This window comes from Halichoerus grypus, chromosome 3 (assembly GCF_964656455.1).
Source record: "Halichoerus grypus chromosome 3, mHalGry1.hap1.1, whole genome shotgun sequence".
NCBI lineage: Eukaryota > Metazoa > Chordata > Mammalia > Carnivora > Phocidae > Halichoerus > Halichoerus grypus.
Window position 1 is genome coordinate 172,439,296 of NC_135714.1, and position 17,599 is coordinate 172,456,894.

Sequence of the window (17,599 nt, forward strand, 5' to 3'; positions counted from 1 at the left end):
TTATATTCAAATTCTAGTCAGTTAACATATAGTGTATTGATTTTAGGAGTAAAACTTAGTGATCCATCACTTACATATAATGTCCAGTGCTCAACACAACAAGTGCCCTCCTTAATACCCATTACCCATTTAGCCCATCCCCCATCAACCTCCCTTCCAGCAACCTGTTTGTTTTCTCTATAGTTAAGAGTATGTTTTATGCTTTGCCTCCTTTTGTTCCCTGTTCATCTGTTTTATTTCTTAAATTCCACATATGAGTGAAATCATATGATTTTTGTCTTTCTCTGATTTATTTCTTTTAGCATAATACACTCTAGCTCCATCCATGTCATTGCAAATGGCAAGATTTCATTCTTCTTGATGGCTGAGTAATATTCCATTGTATATATATACATATATATGTATACACACACACACACACACACACACACACACATATCCTCTTCTTTATCCATTCATCAGTTGATGGACAGTTGGGTTTTTCCATAATTTGGCTATTGTTGATAATGCTGTTCTATAGCCCCTTCTGAGATAACTATTTTCATATGAGTCTCTGCCAAATCAGAGCCTGAGATAAAAATTTGATTGCAAGTATTCTTAAGAAATGATTGTGGAAACAGAAGTGAAGGAATGGAGAGAATGTGATGTTATCAACTTTGTTGCTGTAGGCAATGGGGCTTGATTTTCTAAGACATATGAGAAGCAGAAAATGGCTGCGAGAAATGTCATTCAGAAAGGCTAAAGGCTAGCTCTAGTCATTGAGTGGATGATGGTTTCCCTAAACCCCCTATTTGGTCCTAATTCTATGAAATCTCACTGTTGTACTCTAAGAATAATGATGATAATATCAAATTCACTAGGTCCTTGAGGCATGTCAAGGATACTGCAAAAAGGCCTTCTCTAGTGACAGAAAAAGCTGAATAACAGCATCTCCTGATTTGCCAAGACTTCAGGTTGAGAGGGCAAAATAAAATTCATGCAGACAAGACCAAACTAATAAATCATTCTTTTATAGTGTTCACAAGCCTGTATTTAGTTTATCAAATGATGCATTAGATTATAAAATCTGGCAAATGACTTAGTGATAAGTGTAGAAGTAGATAATATATGACAAAGTAAGTGTGGTATCAGATTACAAGGGACAGTAGGTAGACATGCAGCATTGGGCATTGTTGGACACAGCTTATATTTGACCATTAGTAATTATTTTAGCACCCTAGACTTTTTTAAATTAATTACACCAAACTTATTTTTATATAAACTATGTATATAAAGCATATAAAAGTAGAGCATCTTACATTGCTTCTGGGTTCATTATGCAGACAGTTCCTGAGCACTGGCATTTGTTAACATCATCATAAGCTACTCCCATACTAAGGCTCAGTAACTGAGCTATAATAACTGCAAGCGATTCCAGACTTATGGTTCTGGGGTGCTGGAAAAAAAGAACACACATGTACACACTCACATTTTAGAAGATGATTCATTTACCTGGAAAATAATGTAATTATTAAAAATAGTCACTCAATAAAATTGAATAGAGGCATCTAATATATTAACCACAGGTGTGCCATCCATATTTGTCTAACATGTTACAGGTACCATTAACAATATAAGAAAAGCATAAAAAGTGAGATCTGAAATTTTACCAAAATGTAAATGCATGGTTCACTTGGTGGCATCAGGGCAAGAAAAATATTGCCCCAAGAACTTGTTAATTATATATAACAATTGTTATAGTCATATTTGTACTCACAAAAGAAAATCTTTAGACACACATATACACACATACAGTGTCAAATTATTAACAGGTTATGTTCATTTATAATTTAATTACTTGGGGATATTTTATGTAAATCTTCCATACATTTAAAAAAATCATAAATTAACCCATTGAATTAAGCTAAATAATGACTGAAATTAAAAATGCTGACTTACCATGGTTGTTTAAACTTCATTTTCAAAACTAAAGTACCCTTATAATTTTTCTTTTTGCGAATATAGGATACTTATTATAGCACATTTTAACCATACTAAAACATATGCAGTTTAAGAAAAATCCAAAAATCACACTATCCCCTCATATAGATCTAACAGCATTTTGTTGAATATACTTCAAGATTGGTTTCTAGGAATATATTTTGGTATCTTCTGTTTGCCTCTCTCAATCAACCCTGCAGCTCTCTAGCCCAGAAGGTAACACCAGTAGATTATATTAAAGCGTTCCTTTACCCTCTGCTTTTAACTTGATTTGGTCTAAAGAGAGGAACAGGCTAAGAAAAGAGAAGGGTATTTATTACCATCACTGCCAGGGTACCTATAACTGAATCCTTGAGTGGAGGCCTCTACCTTCTGTCTGTGACCCTAGTAAAATGACATTGTCCTTTCCTTCAAGTCTGAGTGACAATTGAATTTTTCTTTTATTACTATCCCTAAAGTATGGCAAAATTCCTATATCTTGCATACATATTAACAAATGGTCCCTTTATCAAATTACCACAGTTTAATGTACCACCCATTCTCAGAGAGAGAAAGGGAGAGAGAGGAAGAGTAGGAAAGAAATAGAAGGATTCTGAGGATTCTACTAAATTTCAAGAATTTAAATAACTGGATATTATAAATAATAATATAATAGTGTGTTATATTATTACTGTAGTTATTTATAAATTTTCTTTTTTGCAGGATAATGTAGCAAAGGTCTAGCAGTTATTCAATCAATATATCTCTACAATCACATCTTTTTTTCTTTTCTGTTATTATGTTATGTTAATCAACATACGTTACATCATTAGTTTTTTATTTTTATTTTTTAAATTTTTTATTGTTATGTTAATCATCATACATTACATCATTACTTTTAGACGTAGTGTTCCATGATTCATTGTTTGTGTATAACACCCAGTGCTCCATTCAATACATGCCTTCCTTAATACCCATCACCAGGCTAACCCATCCCCCTACACCCCTCCCTCTAGAACCCTCAGTTTGATTCACAGAGTCCATAGTCTCTCATGGTTCCTCTCCCCATCCGATTTCCCCCACTTCATTTTTCCCTTCCTGCTATCTTCTTTTTTTTTTTTTTTAACATATAATGTATTATCTGTTTCAGAGGTACAGGTCTGTGATTCAACAGTCTTACACAATTCACAGCGCTCACCATAGCACATACCCTCCCCAATGTCTATCACCCAGCCACCCCATCCCTCCCAACCCCCCCCCCACTCCAGCAACCCTCAGTTTGTTTCCTGAGATTAAGAATTCCTCATATCAGTGAGGTCATATGATACATGTCTTTCTCTGACTGACTGATTTCGCTCAGCATAATACCCTCCAGTTCCATCCATGTCATTGCAAATGACAAGATTTCATTCCTTTTGATGGCTGCATAATATTCCATTGTATACCACTTCTTCTTTATCTATTCATCTGTCAATGGACATCTTGGCTCTTTCCATAGTTTAGCTATTGTGGACATTGCTGCTATAAACTTTGGGGTGCACATACCTCTTCAGATCCCTAAATTTGTGTCTTTGGGGTATATACCCAGAAGTGCAATTGCTGGGTCATAGGGTAGCTCTATTTTCAACTATTTTTTAAAGGAACCTCCATACTGTTTTCCAGAGTGGTTGCACCAGCTTGCATTTCCCACCAACAGTGTACGAGAGTTCCCCTTTCTCCGCATCCCCGCCAACATCTGTCATTTCCTGACTTGTTATTTTAGCCATTCTGACTGGTGTGAGGTGATATCTCATTGAGGTTTTGATTTGGATTTCCCTGATGCCAAGCAATGTTGAACACTTTCTCATGTGTCTGTTGGCCATTTGGATGTCTTCTTTGGAAAAATGTCGTTCATGTCTTCTGCCCATTTCTTGATTGGATCACTTGTTCTTTGGGTGTTGAGTTTCATAAGTTCTTTATAGATTTTGGATACTAGCCCTTTATCTGACATGTCATTTGCAAATATCTTCTCCCATTCTGTAGGTTGTCTTCTGGTTTTGTGGACTGTTTCTTTTGCTGTGCAAAAGCTTTTTATCTTGATGAAGTCCCAATAGTTCATTTTTGCCCTTGCTTCCCTTGTCTTTGGCGATGTTTCTAGGAAGAAGTTGCTCCAGCTGAGGTCAAGGAGTTGCTGCCTGTGTTCTCCTTTAGGATGTTGATGGACTCCTGTCTCACATTGAGGTTTTTCTACCATTTGGAGTCTATTTTTGTGTGTGGTGTATGGAAATGGTCCAGTTTCATTCTTCTGCATGTGGCTGTCCAATTTTCCCAACACCATTTGTTGAAGAGACGGTCTTTTTTCCATTGGACATTCTTTCCTGCTTTGTCAAAGATTAGTTGACCATAGAGTTGAGGGTCCATTTCTGGGCTCTCTATTCTGTTCCATTGATCTATGTGTCTGTTTTTGTGCCAGTACCATACTGTCTTGATGATGACAGCTTTGTAATAGAGCTTGAGGTCCGGAATTGTGATGCCGCCAGCTTTGCTTTTCTTTTTCAACATTCCTCTGGCTATTTGGGGTCTTTTCTGGTTCCATACAAATTTTAGGATTATTTGCTCCATTTCTTTGAAAAACGTGGATGGTATTTTGATGGGGATTGCATTGAATGTGTAGATTGCTCTAGGTAGCATTGACATCTTCACAATATTTGTTCTTCCAATCCATGAGCATGGAATGTTTTTCCATTTCTTTGTGTCTTCCTCAATTTCTTTCATGAATATTTTATAGTTTTCTGAGTACAGATCCTTTGCCTCTTTGGTTAGATTTATTCCTAGGTATCTTATGGTTTTGGGTGCAATTGTAAATGGGATTGACTCCTTAATTTCTCTTTCTTCTGTCATGTTGTTGGTGTATAGGAATGCCACTGAGTTCTGTGCATTGATTTTCTATCCTGTCACTTTACTGAATTCCTGTATGAGTTCTAGCAGCTTTAGGGTGGAGTCCTTTGGGTTTTCCACATAAAGTATCATATCATCTGCAAAGAGTGAGAGTTTGACTTCTTCTTTGCTGATTTGGATGCCTTTTATTCCTTTTTGTTGTCTGGTTGCTGTGGCTAGGACAGTTCTACTGTTCTTTTGGTTTCTATTTCATTGATTTCTGCTCTGATCTTTATTATTTCACTTCTCCTGCTGGATTTAGGCTTTATTTGCTGCTCTTTTTCCAGCTCCTTTAGGTGGAGGGTTAGGTTGTGTTTTTGAGACCTTTCTTGTTTCTTGAGAAAGGCTTGTATTGCTATATACTTTCCTCTTAGGAATGCCTTTGATGCATCCCAAAGATTTTGAACAGTTGTGTTTTCATTTTCATTTGTGTCCATGAATTTTTTTAATTCTTCTTTACTTTCCTAGTTGACCCATTCATTCTTTAGTAGGATGCTCTTTAGCCTCCATGTATTTGAGTTCTTTCCGACTTTCCTCTTGAGATTGAGTTCTAGTTTCAAAGCACTGTGGTCTGAAAATATGTAGGGAATGATACCAGTTGAGACCTGATTTGTGACCTAGGATGTGATCGATCCTGGAGAATGTTCCATGAGCACTGGAGAGGAATGTGTATTCTGTTGCTTTGGGATGGAATGTTCTGAATATATCTGTGAAATCCATTGGTCCAGTGTGTCATTTAAAGTCTTTATTTCCTTGTTGATCTTTTGCTTAGATGATCTGTCCATTTCAGTGAGGGGGTTGTTAAATCCCCCCACTATTATTGTATTGTTGTCGATGTGTTTCTTTGCTTTTGTTATTAACTGGCTTATATAATTGGCTGCTCCCACATTAGGGGCATAGATATTTACAATTGTTAGATCTTCTTGTTGAATAGACCGTTTAGTATGATATAGTGTCCTTCCTCATCTCTTATTACAGTCTTTGGTTTAGAATCTAATTTGTCTGATATAAGGATTGCCACCCCAGCTTTCATTTGGTGTCTATTAGCATGGTAAATGGTTTTCTACCCCCTCACTTTCAATCTGGGGTGTCTTTGGGTCTAAAATGAATCTCTCTTGCAGACAGCATATCAATGGGTCTTGTTTTTTTATCTAATCTGATAGCCTCTGTCTTTTGATTGGGGCATTTAGCCCATTTACATTCAGGGTAACTATTGAAAGATTTGAATTTAATGCCACTGTATTGCCTGTAAGGTGACTGTTACTGTATTTTGTCTGTGTTCCTTTCTGGTCTATGTTACTTTTAGGTTCTCTCTTTGCTTAGAGGACCCCTTTCAATATTTCTTGTAGGGTTGGTTTTGTGTTTGCAAATTCTTTCAGTTTTTGTTTGTCCTAGAAGCTTTTTATCTCTCCTTCTATTTTCAATGACAGCCTAGCTGGATATAGTATTCTTGGCTCCATATTTTTCTCGTTTAGTGCTCTGAATATATCATGCCAGTCCTTTCTGGCCTGCCAGATCTCTGTGTATAGGTCTGCTGCCAATCTAATGTTTCTACCATTGTAGGTAACAGATCTTTTGTCTGAGCTGCTTTCAGGATTTTCTCTTTGTCTCTGAGACTCATAAGCTTTACTATTAGGTGTCGGGGTGTTGTCCTATTTTTATTGATTTTGAGAGGGGTTCTCTGTGCCTCCTGGATTTTGATGCCTGTTTCCTTCCCCAATTTAGGGAAGTTCCCTGCTATAATTTGCTCCCATATACCTTCTGCTTATGGCATCACTTATCTCTCGAATTCTGCCCTCGTGATCCAGTAGTTGTTTATCTCTCTTTTTCTCAGCTTCTTTATTTTCCATCATTTGGTCTTCTATATCACTAATTCTCTCCTCTGCCTCATTTATCCTAGCAGTTAGAGCCTCCATTTTTGATTGCACCTCATTCATAGCCTTTTGATTTTGACTTGGTTAGATTTTAGTTCTTTTATTTCTCCAGAAAGCGTTTCTCTAATATCTTCCATGCTTTTTTCAAGCCCCGCTAGTATCTTTAAAATCGTCATTCTGAATTCTAGTCCGAAAACCTAGTAATGTCCATATTGATTAGGTCCCTGGCAGTCGGTACTGCCTCTTGTTCTTTTTTTGGAGGTGAATTTTTTTGTCTTGTCATTTTGTCCAGAGGACAATAGATGAATGAGAGAACAAAATGCTAACAGGGTAACAAAGACCCCAGAAAAATATACACTAAGCAAATCAGAAGAGACCTTGAAACCGGAGGAAAAGAAAGGGAAAGAAAGAAAAAAGAAAAAGAAAAAAATAAAAACAATCAAACAAACCAAAAAAACCAGAATATGACCAAGTATGATCAGCCTGGTGCATATATCAGTGGCACACACTAGATATCAGTCGTATTTTGGTCTGTTAGAAGTGCCTCCCAAAATTTTAAAGAAAGAAAAGCTTATATATATACAAAAATAAGGGTTAATACAATGAAGGGATGGAATATGACTGTAAAGATGAAAATTATAAAAGATTTTGTAAAAGGAATTGATAAGATAAGAAGTTGGTTGAAAAAAGAAAGAAGAGTATTTAAAAAGAAAAAAAAAAGGGAGAGAATGTGATCAGGCAGGAGACTAGAACAAAGCGATACACTAGAGATTTAGGGTATATTCTGGTGTTAGAAGAAACTGTACCCCAAAATTTTAAAGAGATATATATATATATATGTATATATATATATATACACCAGAAATAAGGTTAACTACTATGAAGGGATAGAATATGACTCTAAATGAAAAATTAAAAAGATTTTTAAAAAAAGGGATTGATAAAATGTTGGTTGAAAAAGGGAAAAAGAAAAATTCAAAAAGAAAGAAAAAGAAAGTTAAAAAAAATTAACTTTGAAAGACTAAAGAATCATGGGAAAAAAGCCATGAATTCTATGTACAGTATTCCCCTAGGGCTGGAGTTCTGCCATTCTCATTCATCAGTAAACTTGGTCTTGGCTGGCTGTTCTTGCTGATCTTCTGGGCGAGAGGCCTGTTGCCATGGTTCTCAGATGTCTTTGCTGGAGGCAGAATTGCCTGCCCTTGCCATCTGGGCTAAGTAATCTGTTCGGGTTTGCTCTCGGGAGCTTTTGTTCCCTGAAAGCTTTCCGTCCAGCTTTGGAGGATGAGAGTGAAAATGGCAGCCTCCCAATCTCCACCCCAGAGGAGCCGAGAACTCGGGGCCCCACTCCTCAGTGAGTCCCCAGAGAAAAGCAGTCAATCACTCCCGTCTCCCCGGTCTCCAGCTGCACTCCATGCTCACCCGGCCCGTGACTGAGCGCCTCTATCTCTGGCACACAACCCCGTGTGGAGTCTCCAAACCCAGCAGAGTCCTGCGGTGTGCTCCCACACTGCTCCTCCTGGGGCAGGAAGCAGAGTCTCCCCAGATCTCCCACTTGTTGTGTTCCTGCTGGAGGAGCAGTGGCCCCCTTGTGCTGCAGATCACAGTTTATGGCAACCCCGAGCTGAGAGCCTGCGCCCTGGCTCCGTCTCTGCAGCCGGCTTCCCTGCTCGAATACCTGCAAGCTCTGCTGCACTCAGGCACCCCCAGTCTTTCTGTGACCCCAAAGGTCCTGAGACCGCACTGTCCCAGCAAGGGTTTCACCCCCCACTTAGCCACTGGAGTACCATCCCTCCGAGGAGCTGACTTCTAGAAGTTCCAATTTTGTGCTCTGCTGCTCTATCACTTGCTGGTAGCAGCTGACAGAGACCCCCTCCCCCGCCGTCAATCTTCCCAAATATCACCTCAGATTCACTTCTCCGCACGTCCTACCTTCCAGAAAGTGGTTGCTTTTCTGTTCAGAGAGTTGTTGTTATTCTTTTCTTCAATCTCCTGTTGAGTTCGTGGGTGTTCAGAATGGTTTGATCCCTATCTAGCTGAATTCCTGGTACCAGATGAAATTTAGGTCTCCTACTCCTCTGCCATCTTCCTCCTCCTCTCTACAATCATTTCTTATTCTGTCCCATTCCCTGTTATCTTTTATAGCTCAGTAAGATGAAAAAAATGATATTCAAAAATTCTACTTTAGTTATTTGTGTAAAAGTAATCTCCTCCCCCACCCCATGCAACTGCTTCTTTATTTTCTATCTTCTTACTACTGCATGTATTTTGACCTTTCCTTTCATTGTATATAGGATCAAAAACATGGCTTAGTTTTCGAGATGACCTTTCTTTATAGTCTTTTTATGACAATCTCACATTGGACTTCTACTTATCAGCTCAGGGTGCCATTACAAAATAATACAGATTGGATTGGTTTAAATAACAAATTTATTTTTTCATAGTTCTGAAGATCAGAAGTCCAAGATGAAAGTACCAGCATTGTTAGTTTTTGGTGGGGTCCTTCTTTCATGGCTGCCTTTTTGCTGTGTTCTCACATGGTTTTTCCTCTGTGTGTGTACAGACAGGTATCTCTGCTGTCTGTTCCTCTTTTTATATGAACACCAGTTCTATCGAATTGGGGATCCACTCTTATGAGCTCCTTTAATCTTAATTATCTCCATAAAGGTTTAATCTCCAAATATAGTCACATGGGTCTTTGGGCTTCAATATATGGATTTTTTAAAATTTTTTTAAAAGATTTTTTAAATTTATTTATTAGACAGAGAGAGAGAGAGCACAAGCTGGGAAGTGTCAGGCAGAGGGAGAGGGAGAAGTAGGCTCCCCTCAGAGCAGGGGGAGCCCGATGTGGGACTCGATCCCAGTACCCCAGGATCATGACCTGAGCCAAAGGCACTTGCTTAATCAACTGAGCCACATAGGTGCCCAATATATGGATTTTAGGAGGACATGATTTAGTCCATAACAGACCAGTAGGAAAAAATTGAAAAAGGTATGGACCGGAGTATGAGAATTTCCTACAGAATATTGTTATGATTACTTCTGTTTTGAAAATAAAATAATGGAAAAAGTAAAGTTATATTTAACATTGGATTTTTAAAAAATGCAACCCACAGAATGGGAGAAGGTATTTGCAAATGATACTACAAACAAAGGGCTGATTTCCAAGATCTATAAAGATCTTTTCAAACTCAACACCCAAAAAACAAATAATCAAGTCAAAAAATGGGCAGAAGATATAAACAGACACTTCTTCAAAGAAGACATGCAAATGGCTAACAGACACATGAAAAAGTGTTCATCATTCGCCATCAGGGAAATGCAAATCAAAACCACACTGAGATACCACCTTACACCAGTTAGAATGGCAAAAATTGACAAGGCAAGAAACAACAAATGTTGGAGAGGTTGTGGAGAAAGGGGAACCCTCTTGCACTGTTGGTGGGAATGCAAGTTGGTACAGCCATTTTGGAAAACAGTGGGGAGGTGCCTCAAAAAATTAAAAATAGAGCTACCCTATGACCCAGAATTGCACTCCTGGGTATTTACCCCAAAGACACAGATGCAGTGAAAAGAAGGGCCATATGCACCCCAATGTTCATAGCAGCAATGTCCACAATAGCCAAACTGTGGAAAGAGCCGAGATGCCCTTCAACAGACGAGTGGATAAAGAAGATATGGTCCATATATATGATGGAATATTACTCAGCCATCAGAAAGGATGAATACCCAACTTTTACATCAATATGGATGGGACTGGAGGAGATTATGCTAAGTGAAAGAAGTCAAGCAGAGAAAGCCAATTAGCATATGGTTTCACTTATCTGTGGCACATAAGGAATAGCCTGGAGGACATTAGGAGAAGGAAGGGAAAAATGAAGGGTGGGAAATCGGAGAGAGAGATGAACCATGAGAGACTATAAACTCTGAGAAACAAACTGAGGGTTTTAGAGGGGAGGGGGTAGGGGGAATGGGTTAGCCTGGTGATGGGTATTAAGGAGGGCACATACTGCATGGAGCACTAGGTGTTATATGAAAACAGTGAATTGTGGATCACTACATCAAAATCAAATGATGTATTTTATGGTGACTAACATAACAATAAAGTAAAATAAAATTTAAAAAAAACTAAAAATTAAAAATTAAAAAAATTAAAAAATATTTTAGGAAAAATATTACAACTAAGTAGACAAGCTTCTTTTTGTAAATAATACCTGCTTAGGACAATAGTTGTAAAATAATAACAGTAATTGACATTTATTAAGGCTTCTTATGCACCAATCACCAGACTAAAAAAATTGGCAGACAAGGAAGTATTGATTGAGACTTCCTTTATTGTGCAACATGTGATTATTCTACAAATGTGCCTGACACTTACGCTAGTAAAAACTTCTAATCTCTAATCAAGATTCTATATATGTCTTTCAGATAAAGCTTGCTAATATTGTCCAAATCTTCTAAATTTTGGTATGAAAAATTAATTATCCAAGTATGATTTATTTGGGCTAGTAATTTTTTCAGTGTTTGCTTTGTGTATTTTGTAGGTATTTAGTTAGGTACATATGATTTCAGGTTTAATTATATAAGGCAATTAAAATTTTGTTTAATCCTAAGTAATGAATCATTTAAAAATCATATCTATTTTACTTGAAGAACATTTTGCTGCTTTTTACTAATACTTTTACATTAATTTTCCTTTGGCACCATATTCTGTATTTTTGTACTCTTCAGGCTTAAAATTTCTGGCATTATATATATGGATTTGAAACATAAAAGAGAAAACAATCTGGTAATTTTTTTTATTTTTAATAGTTAAAATATTTTTAACCTCTATTGGGTATTTTCAAAATTATTTAAATTTTTTTTTTTAAGATTTTATTTATTTGAGAGAGAGAAAATGAGAGACAGAGAGCATGAGAGGGAGGAGGGTCAGAGGGAGAAGCAGACTCCCTGCCGAGCAGGGAGCCCAATGTGGGACTCGATCCCGGGACTCCAGGATCATGACCTGAGCCGAAGGCAGTCGCTTAACCAACTGAGCCACCCAGGCGCCTGGGTATTTTCAAAATTATTAATAACATTTTATTTTGTGTGATGGTTTCACGCTGAGTGTACAAATCTTAAGTGTCTTGATGCAGTTTTATGTAAATATACACATATGTATATATAGAATATTTATTTACACATATATACACATTCATCTGCAATTTATACATATTATATGTGCATACACATATACCTACATATTTATGAAGTGTGTGTATGTGTCACAAACCTGCATAAGTACTACACTGTGGAAGATACAGAATGTTTTTATCACTCAGGAAGCTTTCTCCAGCAAGTTTCCAAGGATTACCTCTCCACCAAATGTAACTTCTATTCTGACTTTTAACAATATGGCTTATCTTTAGCTACACTTTAGCTTTATAAAAATGGCATCATGCCTTCTTTTGCTCAAGTTACAGTTTTTGAGATCCATCAGTTATTGAGTGTACCAATAGTTCTTTTTATTGCTTACATCATATGAATATACCACACATGTTTATCCAGTTCATGGATAAGAGGACTCAGTACTGTTAAAATGTCACTCTCCCTCAAATTGACCTAAGGATTCAATTTTAAAAACCAATCAAAATCCAAACTTTTTTGTTGAAATTGACAGGCTGATTTTAAAACAGAAATGCGGGGCGCCTGGGTGGCTCAGTCGTTAAGCGGCTGCCTTCGGCTCAGGTCATGATCCCAGGGTCCTGGGATCGAGCCCCACATCAGGCTCCCTGCTCTGCGGGAAGCCTGCTTCTCTCTCTCCCACTCTCCCTGCTTGTGTTCCCTCTCTCGCTGTGTCTCTCTCTGTCAAATAAATAAATAAAATCTTTAAAAATAAATAAATAAATAAACAAAACAGAAATGCAAAGACCTTAAGATACCTAAATTAGTCTAAAGAAGTAGTAGTAGGATTTATAGTACCATTGTTGATGATATACTATAAAACTATAGTTACTAAGACAATGTGGTGTTGGTGGAAAGACAAAAAGACCAATGATCATAAAAGATTCCAGAAAGAGACTAGGAATATTATGATCTGATTTATATAACAAAGGCACCACTCTAATTCTGTGAAAGAAAAATAACCTGTTTACTAAGTGCCATGAAGTGACTGCTTACCTAATGTGAATAAATAATCCTTGACCCCTAACTCACACCAAATGAGTTATTTTAATGTGGTTTATATAGATCTATAATTGAAAGGTAAAAACAAGTTCATATTAGAAAATGTAAATGATTAGCTTCAAGACATTAGAGTGGACAAAAATTTGTTGAAGGAGTTCCTTTTTGTATCTAGTTTGTTGACAGTTTTATCTCTTTTTTTTTTTCTGTCATAAATGGGTTCTAATTTTACCAAATGTTTTTCTGCACCTATTATTTCTTTTGGTATGGTAGATTATGATTGATTTTCAAATATAAAATTAACCTTGAATTCCTGGAATAATTCCTACTTGGGTCATGTTGTGTTACTCTTCTGATAGATTGCAGAATTCTCTTTGCTAAAATATAATTGTCATAAATATCAATTCATAACACAAGCGAAGAAACAGCCCCTCCTCTTATATTCTCTAGAAGAATTTGTTTTACATTGATACTAAAACTTTTGGGGACTTCCTCAAGGAGGTCCTCTGAACCTAGTGTTTTTGTGTGTTTGTTCATTTTCAAGTCTTATTTAAGATTCAATTACTCAATAGGTCAATGTTTATTCAGATTTTCTTTCCTATTCATTCAATAGAGTTTATTATTCATGAAATTTGTTAACTTTATCCAAATTTATTGCCACATATTAGTTGAGAATATGCTTTGTTTTGTTTTTAATATATGTAGGATCCATGGTGATCGTGTACCTTTTTTCTCAATGAGGTTTTGATAACTTATTTGCTCTTTTTGATGTAGGATAATAGTTTTGCTTGGGATTTATCAATTTTATTTATCTTTTTAAACTAATTACTTTTGGATTTGATGATTTTCTCCATAATACACATGTTTTGTATTTTTCACTGGTAGTCAATATTATTTTTTTATTACTTTCTCCTTTCTAGAGTCTTTCAGTTTAACTTGTAACTATATGTTTTTTGAAATAGGATTTAGATCATCTACATTTAGTCTATCTTTAATTTGTATAATTAGAGCTACAATGTTCTCAGTTCTGTTTTTTCTGGCATCCCAGGAGTTTAGATATTCTGTGTCATTTTTAGTGTCATTTAGTTCAAAATGAGTTCTAATTTCTCATGTTTTATTTGCAAACCTCTAGAGGTTTTAAGTGATCTTTCTATTATTTAGTTCTAATTTTAATCCACAGTGGTCAGAAAATATTCTCTGTATGATTTCTATCATTTTATATTGATACTGCTTTATTTATGACTATTTTATTTATTTCAGTAAATTAAAAAAAAGCAAGGGAACAGAAGAAATCTTTTGTAGGTGATGGATATGTTTATTCCTTTGTTTGAAGTGAAGGTGGTGATGGATATGTTTATTCCTTTGTTTGAAGTGAAGGTATTATGGATTTATGCATATGACAAACCTATCAAAGTGCATACATTAAATATGCATAAATTTTTATATTAAATATACTTTAATGGAGTTAAAAATAAAATTCTGCTGCTCTTTGGTATAAGGTCTTTAAATATGTTTCAACAAAATGGAAAATAGAGCATTGCTGAATTAGATTTCTCCTCATTCTCAAATATTATTATGGATATCTTTTTTCTTTATTCTTTCACATTTGCTTTATACATTTTGAAGCAATGTAACTAGGTGCATACAACATTATGATTGCTATGTCTTTCTTTTCAATTCCTTTGATTATCATTTAATATTCCTCTTTATTTCTCATAACACATCTTTCCTTAAAGTCTACTGCTATGGATTGAATTGTGTCCCCTGCAAAATCCTATGCTGAAACCCTAGCCCCCAGTGTGACCAATGTGACTGTATTTGGAGATAGGGTATTTAGGAAGTAATTAAGGTTAAATATGGGCATCTGATAAAAGTGTGGCCTTAAAAAAAGCTCTCTCTCTCTCTCTCTTTCCCCACTTCTCCCCCACTATGTGAGGACACAAGAGAAAGCGGATGTCTGCAAGCAAGCAAGAGAGAGCTCTCACCAGAATCTGACCATGCTGGCACCCTCATCTCAGACTTCCAGCCTCTAGAATTGTAAGAAAATAAATTTGTGTTTTTTAATCTACCCATTCTATGCTATTTGGTTATGGCAGCACAACCTAATTAAAACATCTATTTTATTTGTTATTAATATACCCAAGACAAATTGCTTTTGTTTAGTATTTACATTGTATAAATTTTCATTGCTTCAATTTCAATGTATAGATTCCATTTCCAGAAAGATGGAGCAAATAAATGCCAGTGTATCTCTCCCACTGAACTCAGCTATAATACCTGGACAGAATAGAGAGACAACTATTTGATTTGACAAGGCTGAAAGTATCAGCATTCAAAAGGGGAAGAACACCCAAATTCAAAGTACCAGTGAATTGGTCTCTCCTGGCCTAAAAGCCCTGCAGTCTGACTTTGGAAGTGAGCACTGTAGTACACACAGAGAACCAGAAGTTCTGTAGTTCTTAATTGAAGAGTGTAAAAGTAAGCTCTTAAATCTCAGGGAAAGTGGGTATTTCTTGTTTATTTCTTTTTTCCTTTTCCTTCTGTTCTTATAAGCCCCATCTATCAGATGATTCTTCAGGGACTGTAGCAGCACCAAAGCGGCCAAAAGGGGGAAATTACAGAACCAAAATTCTGAAGGAGGAGCACTTTTCCTTTCCTTTGGAGCTTTGGGTTCATGAGTTTAGGACCAAATAAAGTAGTCTGTTTTGTCATATTCTGTTCTCCACTGCTTGGCCTCCTGAGGTGATACAGTCACAGAAATGGGAAGATTCTGGACAAAAGACTAAAAAAGGCAGCCACAAATAAGTGAAATGTACCAGGGAGATAAGAGAGCTGTGAATTCAGGAAATCAGTCCACAAAGCTATATTTATCTATCATCTATCTACATCTATCTATCTATCTATATCTATCTATCTATCTATCTATCTATCTATCTATCTATCTATCATCTATCTATATCTATCTATCATCATGTCTATCATGATCTATCTTTCAATATTTAAGTATATATTTTTTATATTTAAGTATTAGCCATTGTATTAATCAGGGCTCTCCAGAGAAATAGAACCAAAGGCATATATAGAGAGAGGCAGAGAGAAAGAGATGTATTATAAGGAATTGGCTCACATGATTATGGAGGCTGGCAAGTACAAAACCTGCTGAGTGGGCCAGCAGCCTGGAGACCCAGCAGAACCAATGATATCATTCCAGTTTGAAGGCCAGCAGGCTGAACACCCAAGGAAGATGATGGTGCAGATGAAATCTGAACGCAGTCTGCTGAAGAATTCTCTCCTGCTTGGGTAGGATGATCCTTTTTGTTCTATTCAAGCCTTCAACTTACTTGATGAGGCCCATCCACATTATGGAGGACAATGTGTTTTACTCAAATTTCACCAATTTAAATATTAATCTCAACAAAAACTCTCCAAGTCAGCATACAAATTAATCATCACAAGCATCACTCTAACCTTTCAAGTTCAGTTTCCAAATTAAACTCCTTCTACCCTTCTACTTCCCTTATGCCTCTTGGCCCCTGTCCCTCTGCCTAGTTTTTCAAGACAAATCTGAGGCATAATCATTTATTTTTCCATCCTACAGGCTATGTATTCAATAAGTTGGTAAGCCCTTTATGTTCTGTTTTCATAATATATATTGAACAAAATCTACTCACACATCCAAGAATAAAATACCAGTTTATACCATTCATCTGCCATTGTCTCCTATCTGGTCTCCTTGTTTTGGATCCTTACCACTGAACAATTACTTTTCCATAAGGCTACTAGAAAAATATTTTGCACTGGCTTAAAAATTTCCAGTGCCTTTTCATTGCAAAGAGAATAAAATTCAAAACTGTTTACCAGAACTATAAGGCCCTATTTTAATTAGACTCTGCTGACTTAATATTTTTTCAGCCATCTTGTTCATGACATTCATTTGATCTTTCTTGTGGGCTCTGACTTGTTAGACCTTCCCATAACTGTCTTTGTCTCATTCCTTCATGCTTCCTCTTAAGTATTTTCTCCTTAAGGTTTTTCTTTGATCACCCTAGCTAAAATAGTCTGCTCCTCATCCCATCAATTTTAACTATATCATCCTAATGTCTGTTCTTATTAGCAAATGCCATTAACTGAAATATTACAACATTACTTTCAGTCAAAAGATGTCAATAGATTTTCTAAAGTTAAATGATCCTACATTCTTTGGATAAAATCACCTTGGCCATGGTCTTCTAAACTGCTAGGTACAGTTGGTTAGTATTTTTAATTTATGTTTCTAACTCTCCTCTATGTTTGTGATAAATTAGTCTCTAATTTTATTTTGTGTAACATCCTCTTTTGTTATTAATATTATTATGGTAATTTTGGCTTCCAAATTTGTATTTTCTCTTTTTCTATTCTCTATAGATGTATGAGATTGAAATAATCAGTTCTCTCAAAATTGTGGAGAGTGCCTAAAAGCATTGTTTTATTTTCCTTATGAGATTTTTAAAATAATTAATTCCTTTAATAATTTGGTGATTCTGAATTTCTAGTTTTGCTTGTGTAAGTTTTAGTAAATGATGGATTCCTACTAATAATGTACTATTTGTCTACATTTGCAAATTTGTTATAACTCGTCTATTATCTTAATGTTATCTACATCTGTAGTATTTCTTCCTTATTTTTATAACTTTATTAATGTATTCTAC

At 36.0% G+C, this 17,599-nt stretch overlaps 1 protein-coding gene across 1 annotated transcript in view; it reads right to left on the reverse strand.

Moving 5' to 3' along the window:
* Nucleotides 1–17,599, reverse strand: part of ADAM2 (ADAM metallopeptidase domain 2) — a 154,126-nt gene that overhangs the window by 79,176 nt on the left and 57,351 nt on the right. Inside the window, exon 11 of the mRNA XM_036118916.2 lies at nucleotides 1,299–1,435. Coding sequence (XP_035974809.2) covers nucleotides 1,299–1,435 — 137 coding nt within the window. The remainder of the gene's footprint in view (nucleotides 1–1,298; nucleotides 1,436–17,599) is intronic.